The 18,696-nt window shown below is 45.5% G+C and overlaps 2 protein-coding genes across 4 annotated transcripts in view; one reads left to right on the forward strand and one right to left on the reverse strand.

Moving 5' to 3' along the window:
* The window catches only part of LOC135368626 (dopamine beta-hydroxylase-like), a 352,228-nt gene that overhangs the window by 297,763 nt on the left and 35,769 nt on the right, over positions 1–18,696 (reverse strand). The window lies entirely within an intron of this gene.
* LOC135369457 (barH-like 1 homeobox protein) overlaps positions 14,372–18,696 on the forward strand; it is a 36,161-nt gene continuing 31,836 nt past the window's right edge. The window contains exon 1 of the mRNA XM_064603046.1: positions 14,372–14,678. Coding sequence (XP_064459116.1) covers positions 14,372–14,678 — 307 coding nt within the window. The remainder of the gene's footprint in view (positions 14,679–18,696) is intronic.

The raw sequence follows: 18,696 nt of genomic DNA on the forward strand, positions 1-18,696 counted from the left end.
ACAGTCGATAAAAACTGCTCTACCGTTATTTCATTTTATGAAGTAAATAAATACAAGGACAGCGAGGGTTCCATACGTACCATTGGAACACTGTTGCGATCTGTATCTGACTTCGCGTCGACAAGTAAACACTTGGAATAATATATAAATCCTCGTTACACGATAAGGCATTTGATATTGACGCTTACTGATCAAAATTGCACAACCTTCGACTTCCTGTACGGGATGGTGCAGCTATAGACCATCACGATTAAATTAAAAAAAAAAGAGATTAAAAAAAGAGAGAAAGGTAGAATTTCCTACCCAAGCTGGTAGAACGACAGCTTCTACTCTGTAGTCTGTTTCTACTCTGCAGTTATACATAAAAGGTAAATTGGTTTCAGTAGAAATGTGGTTGCAATACAGCTCTACCGAGATGGGTAGAAAATTCTACCGATTTTTTTTTTTCTTCTTCTTAGATTGCACTATCACCAAACAGCGTTCTTTAATCTAAGCGTGAACCAGAACTTGCAAACATCGTTACGTAAAAGAAAAAAAAAAGCATTTTTCTCGACGCATATTTTTCCTCGTCGTATATCATATCTTCAGGCAGACGAAACACGAACCGGCACAAATATCAAGCCTAAAACCCACAAAACCCACAATGCAAAACTTCCCACCAAGATCTTCACGTGGCGCGTATCCCATCCACTCACACGGCGCGGTCAACCGCAACTCGCCACCCCCTTCTAGCTACACAGCGAACCGAATCAATTTTGCTTCTTCTTTTTCCATAAAGCGCATCATAAACGAAAGAAACCGGCGCTTTACTACATTCAAGTGCGCTTCCTTCATAATACAGGATCACCATTATTAAACAAACCAGGCAGAAAGCCCAGTGTTGTTCCTAATACATTCTTACACGCTCGCCTACGCTTGTTGCATTGTTCAACGACGGTAGCGTGCCGCTAGAACATTCTACCTCCCTTGATACGCAAACATTGTATGTGGAGTCCGAATCTTTAATTCATTAGGAGCCGTCAGGAAGTGAGCTGGGTCAAGAACCGCGGTGTGTGCGTTTGCTATGTGGGAGCGTGTTATGATACTTGACTCGGCTGATCGTGAAATTATGCCACGATTTTGTCTGTCTTTCCATTGTCGGTTCGTTCACAGGAAATCTTTGTGTACGTGGAACGGTGTAGATACACCTGGAGACTTGTGTTAGTCAACTGTGCAGTAATAGGGCATGCTTTATCGTGCTTTCAGTCGCATTTTTTCATCCAGTTTTATTAGGGGTCGTTCCACGCAAGCTGTACACAACTTCGGTCCTTCTCGGTTTTACAGAACCCTTGCGACTGTGCTCACCCAAGGTCGGAGACTTTTGGTGACAGAACAGGCACGGTATTACGACGACATTACTCATGACGTAACGATGAAATAACATGACAGCGAAAGTACTCACCCCGACAAAGCAACCGTTGCCGAATCGCGTACATATACCCCCAAGCATCACAATATATTAGCCCAACATTAGCTGGATATCGGCAATACTAGTCCAATATTGGTCCAATATTGCCGATATCCAGCCAATATTGGGCTACTGTGCGCTCTGCACACGTACCAAAGCCACGCTTTCTTTTGTACCGTATTACCTATATCAAGTGAATTTAAACGGCGTTGGAAGACTGCCCCACATAAACTTACAACACTCTAAAAACAGGATCCTCCACCGCGTACCACGCTTTGCGCCACTCAACGCCGAGAGATACAGTTATGACTTCTTGGCTCAACATTGGACCGACATTGGCAATACTGACCCAATATTCGTCCAATCTTGGTCCAATCTCGGGCCGGCATTGCCAATATTGGTCCAATATTGGGTCAATATGTTGTGCTGCTTGGGACGCCTTTTTGTGGCAATTCATACGTATTCAAATTGCCACAAAAGGATATGCGCCTCTCATTTTCCAACAAATCAGGAGAAAGACCGATACCATTCCGAATAGCAGTTGGTTCTGATCCTGTTACGCGAAGAAGTGTCCGCGTTAGCGCCGCGAAGCAACTGTGGCTATGAGCGGTGTCCAGACACGGAGAGATGGAGAGAGGACAGTTGGAAGGAGTGGGGAACGGGGGGGGCCTTAGTATGCGTCCTGGGCCGACTTCAAGGGGAACTGAGCCGACATTCGTCTGGGAAGTCTGCCGGAAAGCCCGGGGGGAAACCTCAAGACAGCACAGCTTGTGCCGGGATTCGAACCTGCATCATCTCCCAGTCTTCAGCACGACCTTGGCTATACCACCAACGGACGGACGGACATGCCGCTGGCCGGTGGAGGTCCGTTTTTAGAGTGACGGCATTATCATAAACTTCTGCTGGTAGCAAATCTGCACGTTTCAATATACCATTCGATCTATATAATCATTACATTGCTACACCGGCACAGAGTAACTTCAATACCTCACTTCTGTGTTTTGATGAGTGTGTGTGCAAGCTACCGTATTGTATTTAGTTATTTATTTGTAATACTTCTGGCGATTGACTCGCCGTGGAAGGAGGGCCATACCAATGCAAGAATAAGAACTGTGCGAATATTCCAGCACCAATATAAACATAACAGAGTACAACAACAACCATAATAATAATAATAAAAAGAAAAAGCTATGCCAACAAACATGAATCTGTACCCAAAATATATATACACATATATCAAAAGGAAACGCGATTATGAGCCACGTTAAAGCTCAGTAATACACGAGACAAAAGAAGGGAGGGTGTTGCAATCAATGACCGTCTGGTGTAACTTATTCCATTCATCAGTGGTTTTAGGGAAAAGGGAGTACCGTAAGCAGTCTTGAAGCGATATTGCAGTAAATGTTAAGTTCCAAGTTGAAAATTACCATAGAAACGCGTTTTTTTTCTTCTTCTCCTTCTTTTGCACCCTCATTACGCCATGCTTCCCACTGGTCATTATATATACAAACAGTCCTTCCGCATCCCCCATCTGCACGAAGCTTTATCGTGAAAATCAAAGCGTATCCCGCCCGATTATGCACGCATAAAGAAACTATACCATAACACCACAGTGGTCATCGATGCAGCGCTAATCTAACGATTAATCCTTGTACCACACTCATGCGTATATAGCTCTTCGCGACGAGCGGCATTCGAGAGGCCAAAAGGGGAGTGCGGTATACGAGATGCAGAGCAGCATGCGATAAGTATCGGGAGAGATTGCGGGAAAAAGGGAGGTATAATAAAAGCACTCCAAAGTACAAGCCCATCATAGCCGACATAAGGAGGAAACGATTAAACCCCCTTAAAAGAGAGCGGAACAAGGGGGAGACATCTACTTCCACTTACGCTGCTCTTCATGCGACAACGATATCGAATGTCACCGACAGAGGAGGAGGGTCGGCAGAGAAACCCCCGCGGTGATGTAACAGCCGGGGATGTTGTCGGAGTCGCGTGGCGGCCACGTGACCAAGACACGTGACCCGCAGGATCACCGCGATCGTGAGTTGGGGGTGCGCGGATGATAAATGAACGATGATCAAGCTGGAGCGTCTGCCCTGGACTGTGTTGTCGATTAGAAAACAAAAATTTCGTGTTTCAGGTTTGAAGTGCGACATCTATATGTGAGTTAGTGCGCAAATCGGAAATGAGAGCCGTTTTTCTCTTTCTTTTCTTTTTGTTTCGACCGTGCCTTTTTATGAACGTGCTACCTTCAAAAGAGAACTTCCGAGTTTATGGGTGAAGTAGATAGCATGTAGCTTTTGATCTCGTAGGTAAACGTGAAGTAAGGAATAGGGCGTTGGAATGGGTACGCGGGAGAGGCCGAACAGTTATTCTTTTGTTTAGGTTTTTCTGATTTTTGTTTTAAGTGAGGGAATGTTCCCGCTTATTACGACTTTTTCAATGAAACACACTAACTCTTAGACAGTCTTGGACTCGGAGGTATGTTCCGCACAAATTTCCGAGTAATAGCATTAAAATTGGCTGTCATACACTTAAGCATGTTTGATTTTGACACACATACTTCGTCGGGTGAATTTTTTTTTTTTTTTTACTCTTAGCAGCACTTGACGACAAGTATACATCATTTTATTCATGAATGTGCAAATTAACGTGCAACGCTACCATACATATAAGTAGACGCAGATCGTATCGTGTAGTTCCACATGAAGGAAGCTGTAGTTTTGCCTTGGATTGGATTGGATTGAATTTGAGCTAAAATAATATGAAGATTGTGGTTCCATAAGTGTGCGTGCAGCCGGCTGCTATACAGAGTACAGATCCCGACAAAAGTTTACGGGACACCGGAGCGACGTATTTCTTGATCTCAGCGACACCCTAGCGGCGAACGGGAGTGGACACACTTACTGAGAGGTGCGTCGAGTACTCGGTCACCTGTTTGTAAGTCCATCTGCTCCTGTTTGCAGCAACCGTGTCGCTCAGATGACTATATACGCCACTCCAGTGTTCCGTAAACTTTTGTCGGGACCTGTACCCCTAAAAGGTTGTTAACACGAGCACATGGGTTCAGTCCAAGGGTTCACTCTAAGAAAAAATGATGTTAAAAAGGTGGCAACTTCTATAGTTTCCACCTCAGTCACCATATAGCGTCTGATAAAGGGTGTAAAAGGGTGGTAAAAGAAATCATCCATCTAAACTGTTACAAAAAGGCGTACATCCCCCTCGCTCACCGAATCAGAAGCGATAACCCTGCACTCTTAAAAATGAGGTGGTGGTGGTGTTGACGAAAAACCGGCGTGCCGTTGTTGGCCTCACGTATGTGGGCTGCGTCACGGCTGTAGCCAGAATGAGATGGTATGGTGTGATAACAGATGGAGGAATGATGACGGCCGAAATTTAAGATATAGGGATTTAAAAATCAACTTCACCGCATAGCACGCTCTTAGCCAACCATCATCTCGAATGATATCGTTGTCTGCCCTGATTTGATGGAACCGGGAGGCGTACGCCTTCTTTTGTGACACTTATATGCTGGTCATAATGTCACAGAAAAGGCGTACGCCTCCCGTTTTCAACAAATCAGGTAAGACAATGATATCATTCAAGATGATGGTTGGCTAGGAGCGTGCTATGAGGTGAAGTTCATTTTTAAATCCTTATATCTTAAATTTCGGCCGTCAACGGCCAACAACGGCAAGCTACCTCGACACCCCCCCCCCCCCCCCTCATTTTTAAGAGTGTAGCATTCGTCGCCATGGTTGGCGGACAACGTGCTAGGCGGTGAAGTTCTGTTTTGAGAGCGAGGTAGCAGGTAGAACTTTGCAACCTCTTAGGCACAACATATGCGACAACTATTACCTCCTAAAAGCTGTAACCGCTCCACCCTTTTTTCTAAGAGCTAAGACCGTTGTTGGGGCTAACGATGCTACGATGACAGAAAAAAGAATGAACATGTGAAATGATTCAGGTAGCTCATGGGACTGCAAGATTTCCATGGATCACCTCTATACGGTCCACTTTTTTTGTGCCGACACTCGTCATGGATGGAAAACTTACCGCTCTTCTATAAATTATCTCGCTACAACGTAAGGTATAAACTACGTTTGGACGGTGCATGTACAAAGTATTCACCTAATAACGCATCGACAGAGCAAAACGCATTGAAGTGAGTCGTTTGGAACGTTAGATAGTATCGGCGCGTATAGCTCAGTACTCGCCTGCCCAGTTAGTCAACGCATACACTTCTTCCTTCCCAGAAACACATATTTAGCCCCAAATAACTTCACTCAAATCAATCGAAGTGTGAACGATTTTGAACGAGATAACACCCCACATGCGTGATACGACTAAGATATAGTCTATATTTGCCAGCGAGGAAGCGACCGACGCTAAGCTTCAGTAAGCCTCGTGGGTTAAACGGAGCCATTCGTTCAGCTAAGCACGCAGAACTTCGAAACAAAACGCACGAGCTGCTCTAAGCGAAGCGATGCACGGTCAAAGAAGACAAGAAGAAGAAAATAAAAAAAAAAATAAGAGTCGGTCAGTATCTTTATGTGCATATTGTTTAACGAGATCGTAAACGCAGATGAGACCACTCTTTTTGGGTGCTTTGAACTGTGGACGCTGTTCTGTTCCGTTAAGAATAGTTATATCATCATTATCCGCACGCAATACCCCTCGCAATGCTGTGGGAAGCTGTCGTGGGAACAGGTCATTACACTCGATAGCAGGTGATGCATATAATGCCCTCTGGATAACTAACGTAACCATGTCCGCGAATGCATGCAAGACCTCAGCGCTCTAAAAAGCAGAGCTTCACTACATTGCACAGAATGATACCGTGATCACTCCCTGATCTGTGGAAAGCGCGGGGCTTGCGCCTTTTTGTGACAATTAACGTAACTACATCAGCGTCACAAAAAGGCCTGACGCCTCCCGTTTTCAAGAAATCAGCGGAGAGAATGATATCATTCGGGATGCTGGTTATGCAGCGAAGTTCTATTTTATATAAGAGTGCGGGTAACGCTCAACGACCTTTCATATTTTTAAAGAATTTCCTGTTAGTACCGCGATGAACCCGTGGCCATGAGAGTTGGGAGAGGGGAAGACATGCGGGGTCGTTGTGCGACCTGGGCCGACTTCGGAAGGGACTGTTCAGGCACCTGTGTGGAAAGCGTGCACGAAAACATTGCGAACACCTCAGACTGTACAGTCTGTGGAAGGATTCGATCCCACCACCACCTCCTAGTTTACAGCACGGCATTGAAGTTGCCGCCAACGATATAACGAATGCTGTATAGCGAGTATCAATTTTAACATGCAGCTAGTATACGCTTGAGAGCGATACTGGAGCCTGCCCAGAGTTCCTGGTTGGCTTGGCTTGCATTGGCGACATAAAATGCCCGCGGCAACTGGACTGGATTGGATTGGAAAATGAACATGCCCGGGGCAACTGTGTGATGTTAAAACACTCTTAAAACAAGGCTTCACCGCAACAGGCTCCTAGCGCCAGCCATCTTCCCGAGGGGGAGTGGAGGGGAAGTGGTGGGGTTATACGTTTATTACGGAAAGGTCAGCCTGGCCACAGGTCGGCTTGCTATTCCTAAAAAAATATAACACACACATGCGCATATTTTTGATATCTTTAGTAATAGTGACGCACGCCATGGCAAAAGTGATCTCAAGAAGATGTCAAAAATTTAAAAACATGCCTTGAGTGAATTGCCCCTCTCAGACGATGAGTGTCACGGCCTGCCGCAAACTGACAGTCCTTCAGGTCCAATTAAGGTTGAAAGACACGACTTTGTCCTTGTAAGATTCTGCAATAAACGATCACTTGTCTTTTTTACTTTTTGTAAGCGACTTTTGGACAATGAGCATTGTGTCCCAGTCCTCCCAAACGACGTCCCACTCCTCCCGTAGGGAAGGGTGCAGTGGGACAGGTTCAAGTGTTCACCAACTGTTTTTTTAAACACTTCCTAAAAGTAGGCCCAGCAGGTGATTTTCATAGTTTGTGGTAGAGGTTCTGCCTGACATTTAGAGAACAGCAGCACAGTTCTATATGTGGCAAATAAAAGAAGAAAAAAATCAAACGTGAGACTGTCCCGTTCCTCCCGCCTTTCCCCTACACATTGTGACGAACTGTTATGTTATTTGCTCTAAAAAGGCGTACATTTCGCACTTTCCGCAAACCAGTAGTGATAGCGATATCATTTTGGGCAATGGGCAGCCATCAGCCTGTTATGCGGCGAAGTTATGTCTTCAGAGTGTACGTTGGCAATTTGCTCGCGGCTTCCCGCGGATTAGCTCATGCGCGAGCTCTGTCAACGACTAATACAGGCATGTCTGCCTGCGCGCATGCTACACCTCAAGGTTAATGCTGAAGAAACGTACGTCTACACGGCGTTCGAATACAAACGCGTCCTTTTATAAATGGAAAGAATACATGCGAGTAACTATACGGGGAAAAGCTTCGTAGCTGCAATCGCTATGTTATTACAGAATTCGTTCGCCCGTATACAAATGAACGTGCTGAAGTTCCAAGCGAAGATATAGGCTCTCGCGTCTTGTAGAGAAAATTCACGCGTGGAAGACGATCCACGAAGCGTTCTCTATCATTTCGGTACACAACCGAAATGAAACGGGTCACGCACAGGAACACTTCGATATAAGACATAAACAAGGTTCATAATAACGTCCAACACCAGGGTCGGTTTGCTCCGAAGTACGTCATCCCTTTATGCTTGCGGAGCCAATTTTCCGCTACCACTTCATGAATAACGGACAGTCACGTCGTCCGCTTTTCCTATACAGGTGACGCATATTTTTGATATGGCCACCGTCGTTTTGAGTAACGGCGTTGCAGCATTAAGAGACGAATAAATGCGTACGATTACATAATGATTTTTTTGCTCCGACGTGTAGGTGTGCCGACTATCGGCGTCGCGCCACTGAAGTTTTAGGGCACTGTGTACTTCGCCCAAGGTGCGGTGAATTGCGTGCTTTAGCGCCATTGAGTTTTCCTCTTGCTTGGTATAATGTGCCTCGTTTTCACCATAATGCTCTACTTAGCGCGTTTTGCGTTTGTTTCGCCATGATGCGAGGAAAACGTAGCTTTCCCCGACTGTGAGGTGCTATATACAAGCTGGAGAAAGTGTTTTAGACGACGACACACGTCTGATTGTACGGAGTATCGTCTCAGGAAGAACCGCACTCTTAAAAATGAACTTCACCGCATAGCACGCTAGTAGCCAACCATAATCTCGAATGGTCTCGAATGGCGCGGTTTTGATTTTTTAATAAATAATTTACTGACGGAAATCGGAAAGCTGAAAACGTTTGACACAATTTTTGAGCGCTCAATAGATCATTGACAGCAGTTCATTAGCATCGGCCGTGCCTGCGGTAATCATTTTACGGAGCGATAGAAATACGGTGCGAAACGAAACGTCACCGCTTTATTTGGTGAATCCCTGTATATCTCCGCACTCTTAAAAACGAACTTCACCGCATAGCACGCTCCTAGCCAACCATCATCTCGAATGATATCGTTATCTGCCCGTATTTGTTGAAAACGGGAGGCGTACGCCTTTTTTGTGACACTTATGTCGTTCATAATTGTCACAAAAAAGGCGTACGCCTCCCGTTTTCAACCAATCAGGGCAGATAACGATATCATTCGAGATGATGGTTGGGTACGAGCGTGCTATGCGGTAAAGTTCATTTTTAAGAGTGTAATTTTCCCAATTTATAGACAAAGAACTGGACCAACATGCATTTTTTGTATCAAATTTTAGCGCATAATACGTCTGCCAACGTATAGTTTCACTCCCAAAACACTCTTTGCGTTCATTTTATCTTCATTACAAATCCCGCGCCTCATCTTGGGCAACTCTGTATATATTGAAGAGGAAGGAAAGTGGAGAGCAGGTAATAACAGCTCGCGGAGAGGCACGAAGAAGAGGGTGAAAAAAAGTCAGCTGCATATGAGTAGCACCTATACCACTGAGTTACATAAAGGTTAAGAACCTGGAAGAAATCGGAATAAGATATCATGCGTGCACTTCTCAAGCCTATATACCCAACTCGTATAATCAACCAGAGCAACTTTAACTTCCAGGCGTCACCTATCACGATATCAGGACGGTCTGTCAAAAGAAAGTTCGGAAAAAAGAAAACCATACGAATAAAGGAAATGTGGTCCACGATCGACTCCAAAAACCCCTTCCACAAACGGTATGCCCATCGATTACGGAGTACAGAAGCTCACGATGGGCGCGCGCAGTGAATCGCGTCCATGCCTCGAGAACAGCCCAACCCACCTTCCCACAGAAGAGTCGAAATCAAAGCTGCTGCTGCTTTCTTTTTAATTCCCGAATCGAGATGCGCAAAATACCGCAATCACCGTCAAACCGTCCGTCCCCAACGCCTAAAGCCCAGCACCCGCTAGAAATTTGGAGCCTAATAATCACCATAATCGACGAGCGAAAACACTGGTAGCCGGCAGACGACCGGATAATCACAGTTTGCGCCGCCGCAGCTAGGCGGCGCTGTAGTCAAGCACGCAGCCTCGCTCCCAGGAGAAGGATTTGGGCAGTTCTTTGTTCCGTTTCATCGCTGGATCCACTAAAAGCCGTTATTTAATGCGCACTCTCAACAGGCGTGAAACGAAATGACAAGGCGGTGCGCTCACCTGATTGGCTGGCGACAAAACGAGAACCATTGATCTGGGTTGGAGGCTTTCCACGATGGCCGAGTGGGCCACGGTCTTGGCTTATTTCATTGCTGCGTTTTTTGGTTTCATTTTTTTTACGACCTTTTCTGCTGTCACGGTTGTAAATCATAACGAAATTGCCTCGGCCGGAGAAAGCGGTCAACGTATCATTTTGATGAATTCAAACCGGTCCTATATTTCTCGCGCAGACATTTCCACCCCTCTGTGGTCACAACCGAAAATTGAGGCGCAGAAGAATGGCACGAATTCGAGAAAAAAAAAATGACGAGTAATATCGATAGTGCGACAAAAGGAAAATGTGTTTCTTTCTGCGAGATTGTTTCCGTCAGGACCATTCCATTTGAATCTGACAATGCATGATTGTCGTATACACGATACACGGATAAGTGAATGACCATCAGTCACTCCGCGTCACGACACTGCATGATTATGCGAAACCATTCCAAGCTTCGTTTGAACAGCATTCATTCAGGTCGGTCGCACTTCAGTAGAGCGCATGTTCCGTAATCCTACACTCGTGCGCGGACTTGTCGACCCTCAGGAACAACAACAAAAGTTTCTCCTATATACACTGTAAAAACAGAACTTCACCGCATATCACGCCGCACGCCAACCATTGCCACAAATGAGTGGATTATCGCTGCTAATTCGAAGAGAGAGGTGGGTGTACGCCTCTTTGTGACAGTTATCGTATATCCAGGTTGCCACAAGGTGGTGGTGCTGAAAGAGCTCGAAGCAAAATATCCCAAAAAAAAAAAAAAATGTGTACGCCCCCTCTTTCTTCCAATCAGAAGCAATAACCGTATCATTCGTGGCAATGGTTGGCACACGGCATGCTATGTGGTGAAGGCCTGTTCATAGAGTGTAGTGACAGCGGGCGTCTCCGCTCCCCGCACCACGTTGGAAGACTGCGGTTAGGAGAGGGAATTCGACGTTCGAGAAACAACGTATGCCAGACGCATGGCAGATTGGGATCCCCGTTGACGTCGTACTTGTCGGTACTAGAAATTAATTTTATGCTACTTCCGCGTCACATAGCAAAACAATATCGCAAAGCGCAAAAACAAAACAAGCTCAAAGGGAAATATCTGTTAACTGCAGAGGTACATGCACAAGCAAGGGCGAAAATTGTGAGCAGACATGTACAAAATGCCACACAAAAGTATTTAAAATCAGATACCAAATACTGAGAGTCAGTCGTAATTAAAATACGGCTCAAAATACTTGAAAACAAAAGTATTTAGAATAGAGTACCAATACTTCAAAAGGTAAAAGATAAAGTAGTCGAGGTGTAACCTCATGTTTTGTGTGCCCTGAATTGTGTATGTCCTCAGGAGTAAAATGCTGCAAAATTTTCTCACATAGATGTTATAGCTCCCGAAAAAATGCAAATTTAAATCTACTGGCAACACTGTGGCGATGCAGACCGACGAAACGCTAACTCCGCCAAGTACGGCGGCGAAAATGTCTCATGCGCACGACTCTGGGCCAAACAGAGGGACGAGCGCCACGGTGCTGATACAAGGCCCAGGTATAGACGTTTAGATACTGAGTGCAAGATTCCGCTTTCGTTTATTTTCTTTCACACAAATTAAATTTTCTCAAAAGGTAGTAGTATTTGCAAATCCCAACAGAAAAGCCATCTGTTTATCGGTCTCCTTGTTTACAGGGTTGCTTGACAAATTGAGTACTTCTTCCCACGACTTCGCCCCGACATTATTGAAAGCGTTTTTATTTACCAATTACAAATACTTGGAGTAAACTCCTGCGCATATTACTTGTTGTGCTGAACCTTTGAGTCTAGCACTCTCACGTCATGCTGATTGCATATAGGTTCGACCTCGACTGCTTTATAGTACCTTTAAGATACTTGAGCACTATCGGTTATTAAGAAAACCCGCGGGTGTCGTTAGGCCCCACATGGTAGGCCCCACACCGCAATCTGACAATGTATAGGCTGCCCGAAAGACCCTACCTATAACTGCACCCTACTGGACTGTGTGCTTACATCACTCAAAGACGAAATGGACAAGAAGTGTACCAGCGGCCACTCGTCCATGCCACAGGGAGAGAGGGGCGGGTGGGGGGGGGGGGGGGGGTGACGTGTGGATTTCGAGCGGTCTTCCCAGCTGCTTGGACTGGCAGCACGTTGCTCGGGGAAGGGATGCCACAGCGCACCACAGACAGGCATTCTACGAGCTCAGAGGTGAGAGGTCTGGAAACCAAGGCCCCACCACGGATACAGCCCGGAGCTCGCAGTTATGTTTGTGGTCAGAACTAAGACAACGAAGCCCGGAACTCTCCTGGAGTACACATTGAAGAAGACCAGCAGCCCAAGAATGGAAGAGGAGGACACATATCAGAATGACACAGGAAGATCACAGAAAGAAGGGAATTTCTCCTGGACGGGACGAGAAAAAAAAAGTGAAATGCTGCGAGAAGCTGACAGTTGACAAGGTAATTAAAGTACTGAGTAAAAAATACTGAAAAATGTATTTTAGTTAGAGTACAAGATACTCATGGTGAAGGGCAGCAAGAGACACGGTAAAACAAGGACGGACAACCAATTCTCAATAAAATATTCTTGGAAAAAGTGTGAAATACTGAAAAAGTATTTAAAATACAGTATTTTAAACACAATACTTAAAATACGTACAAGGCTTGTGAGGTACCAGTTGTGTGAAGTACCAGGTACCTCGGTGTATCAGTTGCAGCGTGTCCTCCTACTGATCCTAAGGTTGCGGATAGGAACCCGGCCGAAGGCACCTGCAACTTGGTGGCATGGTATATAAGTTGCTCAGACACGTTGTCTTCGTCTCACGTTAAATATACGGCGTGCAGTGTGTGCTAAGATTTTCGACACATCTTCAAGAACCCTCAGTTGTGCGAAATGAATTCACATTACTGTGACGTTGCCGATGATCCTGGCTGTCTTCCAACCTGAAGCCACGAGTTATCATATTAGATTGAAATTACTATAGACATCTCCATTGACACCACAACTTCTAATAAATGTTACATCGTCAGGTTGCTACTGAATCCTAACTGTTAGCGAAGATCGAATGCACACTACATCAAGTTGTAAGTGATGTGTTTCCTACACTGGCTCTAGGAATATGGTATAGCCACTTACGAGTTGCCATCCTATACGGGGACACGGCGCTATGTGTATTAGCATCAAAGTGGATGCCTGTTCACAGCTCCATATAACGAAAGGCCCACGTGACCCGCGGATACCCGCAGATAGACCGCACTTTTCTGCGGCTGCGGGTCTCGATTTCGGGTCGAGTGTGGGTGTCATTTATGACACCAGTACGGGTACACCCGGTTGGACGTGGGTATGACATTTTGAGAAAGACAAAAATATAAAACATTCCGTGAGCTGTCCATGCAACATGGACAGCTCACGGAATGTTTTATATTTTTGTTTCCTTTCCACGCACCATAACCCTTCAGGGACGGTGTTGAGGAGTAATCCGAGTAGATTTACACGTAAGGTGTGTCAGCCTATAGTATGGCGACATACTGCACGTGTCGCACGGTATAGGACTGCGGATAATTTCAGCCGCCTGGGGTTCTTTCGACGTGCGCCGGAGCTCACACCAGTGTTACTTCATGTCGTTGGTAGCGGAAGAAGAAAGGAAGAAAATGCAGGTGGAATGCGGGTCGAACGGTTCGTATATGCGCAGGAACACACATCGATGGTTCAAACGATGTCGTAAAGGTGCATGCACACTCCCACGTCAGACACTAGGATCACATGGGAAACGATCGAGATGCAGAATGCGTTTACCTGCGCTATATTGCTGCAGTGACAAACAAACGAATACGAAACACACAACGCGGAGCAAAGAAGAGAGACCACGTGCTTCATGCAAGCAAGAACTCGAAGACAACGAAGCAGACGACAGTTTTTGGAAACGGAAGTACCGTAAATTCCAAATCGGGCTTTCCCCCACTGCAAATGAAGGAAGACAGCTCAAATTGGCAAGCGGTCACTCCCGGTGGAACTTCCTCTAGAGAGCTGAGGGGGCGGCGCCTGCCTCACTACCCTCCCTCACAACGGCGGGGGCGAGGGACGCAACTTCGCCGTCGCCCCTACGCTACATGCCGTCATCCACACACGCTCGTTTTTCTCAATGGGGCGCCCACACCGCCCGTACTGCTCCCGCGTGTGACAAGTCAACATGTCTGACGAGGAAGACGACGTCTCCGACGACCTCGAGCCCGCAGACTTGACGACCACGCGGCGTCTACCCAGCCCTGGGGGCGTCGACGGGATGCTATGTGACAAGCCGTCGGAGAAGAGTGTGGTTTCGTCCCTTGCTGATGAACAGCGGTCATCGTTTCTCATTCGGAACTTGATCGATCGGGATCGCCGGCATCGACATCGTGATGATGGCGATGACGATGGGGTTACGGTTGACGTAGTGAGGGACCCTGCGTCGGTGAAGCAGTTGGATGTGCACGGACTGTTGCCCATGAGGATGACTGGTGAGAGTGATTGAATATTGTCCTTCTCCAAATGCATGTCTTAGAGAAATGGTCGGCCTGACGGATGGAGGCGTAGTCACGAGAAGGGTGGGGTGTGGGGGGGACAGCTCTTGCGTCCTGGGCCACCTTCACAGGAAACTGTGCCAGTATTCGTTTGGAAGCGGCTACGGTAAAGAGCGTCACTGTGTGGAATGAAAGTTGATGACATAGGAGTATCAACGATGCGTTTTCCTGTAATTTGTCACGTGTTCATAGCCCTCTTTTAAAATTAATTTTGTATTTTGTAATTATGTATTCTTATTTCAATACATCACTCATTGACCGGTTCTTGGCCGTAGTTATACGACAAAGAAGGAAGAAAAGGACACCAGGAACACAAACACCCAGTAACACAAACACAAACCTCTTCACAAGCATCTCCGTCAAATAGTTGCTTATTGGTAACAGTAGTAAAAGTACTCGAGCGTGTCCATACGTTCCACCAGTTACGCGTTTTTTTCTGTTTGTTTTTTAACCAGCGTTTTAAATGAACAGAGAAAGTATTGTCCATTTCGCTCGCAGGATTATTTTTTCGGTTCCGATGCATCCTGTCACCGCTTGCGTGTCAGGGTGGGAATTTTGTCCCAGCAAATTTAAGTGACGCACTGGTCAGCGCGTGTACGAATTAATTAATTAATAATTAACTCTTTTATGGTTTGGGCTACGTGAGGTTTCCATGGACGAATAATACTGAATGTCACAGACTAACATCACAGAAAATATGCGAAGAGTATTTCGAGGTAACTTTTGCGAAGCATCAACTGGCTTTTGTGGAACTCTGAGTTTTTGACATTTACATGCATATAAATTTCCCTTTTCTTCATTTATTTTCCCTCGGTATCTTTCGTAGCGTCACCCACACAAGTGTCCCACAACGGTGCATATTCCCAATTACACAATTTTTCGAAGATGCGCGTGCATCCTCACACTTTCATCATTAGAGTTTCACCAACCTAGATCTTCAAAATCTTTCGGTCCTTTTCGTCCGAAAAGCATTTGTCAGAACGGTGTTCCGCTTTCCGGTATCGATGTTTTCCAATTTCATTGGACGGGTTAGGAAAAATTTCGGCAAAGCTCGCCATGAAGTAGGCCGAGAACTAAGATAACAGAACTCCACCAAACAAAACGCGCCAAACCCGCGCCAATGAAAGCTACACAACCACGCATCCAGCACCGCGATTTCCAGCCTGATCGAGGAATGCCTAACTTTCTATAGGCCCCGTAACTGTAACTAAGCCACCGAAATAGAGCCCTCTCCAAATGTCAGCCTGAAAGAAGCAAACGTGCGAAGAATACCAAAAATTTAGTAACAATTCAAACAAAGGACATGAGGGGTCCAGGCAGCCGCACGAACTCACTGCCACACACGTGTCACAGCGCAAACACCACTACGGGACAAAAAGGTATTTAGACAGCGGTCTCCGTCGACGCTCAGGGTGATCGCACGCAATAGCACGGCTCTCTGCTAGGCCCAAGTACGGGGCCCACGTGCCGACCGGCACCGCCCCCGATTAACGCCGGCACAGGCGATTACGTGTCGACCCCCCTAGCTTTATTGCGCGGAGTCAACGCTTGCACGAGGGCAGCTGCAAACCATCATTTAGAGCGATTTCCTTTCTCCCTGGAGGTTGCCTTTGTAAAGTCTGTTCCAGAATATACACGTATGGTCTCCCTGGAGGGGTTGCGCAGTTTCGTTCGTTGCATGTGATGCGGTGGTGATACTTCCTCGTTTGCTGGTGTTGTTTACTTCGGCTAAGCTCACGAACACAGTATGTTGTGCATCCAAATGAGAACAATAACAACAGCAACTACTACTACAATAGATGCTGACGATGAGGTGGGGTGTAAAGAAGAAGAAAAGCGAGGCATAACAAAGGCGTTATACGAATTCAGTGTTGTTAACAACGCCTGTTGTCGCTATAATGTCATCAGAGAACATGTTGCATGAATTAGCTGTAAATGCAAATTGGAACTTATAACTGCCGCAGTTAATGAACCAATACGCTGAGATGAATACGCTTATACCGTAGAAAACTTCCTCCCTGCGCTCCCGCGAACTGGGGTATTAGCCGACTGAGAGACTCCACACTTGTGGAGCTGCAATTTTTATATTTTAAACTCAAATTCAATACCAATCTGGTTCCCTCGCGAATCTTTGGGAATTGAATGATTCTACATGACGGATGTCCTCATGCCTCAATTTTATAGTTTCATCCTCTTTTATTTTAGACATACTGAACATCTCAACGTTAATTTGTTACACGGCGGGGATATAAGTGCAATGTATAGGTGTTGTTGGTTTTTGTTCATAAACTTACTTTCTCACTCGCCAGGAAAAAAATTATTTAGATAGCTTAAGGTTAACTCTTATACTTAGCTTACGGTCACACATCTGTCTCGCCACCCCAGCGGTATAGAAATATACCTATACTCACACTGTACCGATGTTTTTGGTGTACCGTTACTTATTCCAAACAGTATGCGCTCTGCTATTTCAGCAAATGTGATCGGGTTTCCGTACACAACTGAATGCTTTTCCGAAATGCATGATCTCTCATCCGACGACATATGTAGACAAAAGTCATTTGAGGCTTCGTTGACCTTTCAAAGAAAAGCGCTTTTTGTGGAGGAAAGTTTTGTTTTTCGGAAAATTTAAGCTCGTCTGCAGCCGTGCAATTATAGTTCCTCGTCTCTTTTCCGTTTTATCTCAACCTGAGCGCGAATAACACGTAATTACTCTAGTCATTTTCGCGGGCTAGCTGTCTTTAACGCGCACCGTGTGATATAATTGGCAGCACGACCAGCCGGTCTCATCGACAGTCATTTCACGGAAGAATAGTGGTTGTATACAGCATTAAATGTGCTATTTCCCGTTTTCTTTATTCTAATTATAGGCTCGAAGGCGAAATTGTGTCTTCTTTTTAAATGTGGATAACTTATAATTCTCTATCCAAATCCTAGGAAAGTGAAGTATAAAATCTACTATGAAACGTGACCTGGCATTATTATCCTTCGCTTGTGTTTCGATTTTGTTCGCATTTTCCGTTATAGGAAAATTTATTCAACACGCAATGAACTGATCAAGAAAACTAACAGTCATGTGCTACACTATACGATGCGTATAACACATTCCCTATACATGCAAACATACATACATGCACTCAAGACAGATGCATACATAACACCGGGCTATCTATACTTTATCTACAACTAGCATGTGCGATGTATAGTAAATACAGTAGGTATTTACAGTGAGCTGAGCATTCACGTATGGAAAATGAGGGTGAGGGAGCCGCACCCTTTACACACCAATCGGGCACAAGGAGGGAAGGATGAGACCGCCACTTGCAGAACTACAAGCGGCTACTAAACAAAATGTATAGTAATTTTACACAAAAGTGACTGCTAACTGTGTTGCCGGCATATGTGCCGTAACCTAGTTATTGCAAAAAATTACTTTGGAGTGCACACTGCACAGCTCCCACATGCAAAAAGCATTCCACTTGCATTAAAGGGATATTATACGATGTTAAACTGCGAAAACCTATAGTCCGGGACTGTGCAGTGTGCACTCCAAACGAATGTTGTGCAGCATGTAGGTTACGGCACATATATGCTGGCAACAGAGTTACAGTTATTTGTACTGTAAAATTACGATTTTTTTTACGGTGTAACTCTGGTTACCTCCGCGCAGTATTAGTACAGGAGCTTTTTTTCTTTCTTTTTTTTCGGGGGGGGGGAGGGGGATTCATCATTCCGCAACAATTTCATTTATCATTCCGCATAACTTCACCACATAACTCGCTGAAGGACAACTCATGATATTATTCTTGACTAGTGGGAAGCGCGGGGCGTACGCCCGTTTGTGGCAACTTGCGCAGCTGCATAGTTGTCGTAGCAACGCGTACGCACATCGTTTTCAACAAATCAGAGGAGAAAACGATGTCATTCGGGGATGATGGTTGACTACACCCTTAAA

This window comes from Ornithodoros turicata, chromosome 9, assembly GCF_037126465.1.
Source record: "Ornithodoros turicata isolate Travis chromosome 9, ASM3712646v1, whole genome shotgun sequence".
NCBI lineage: Eukaryota > Metazoa > Arthropoda > Arachnida > Ixodida > Argasidae > Ornithodoros > Ornithodoros turicata.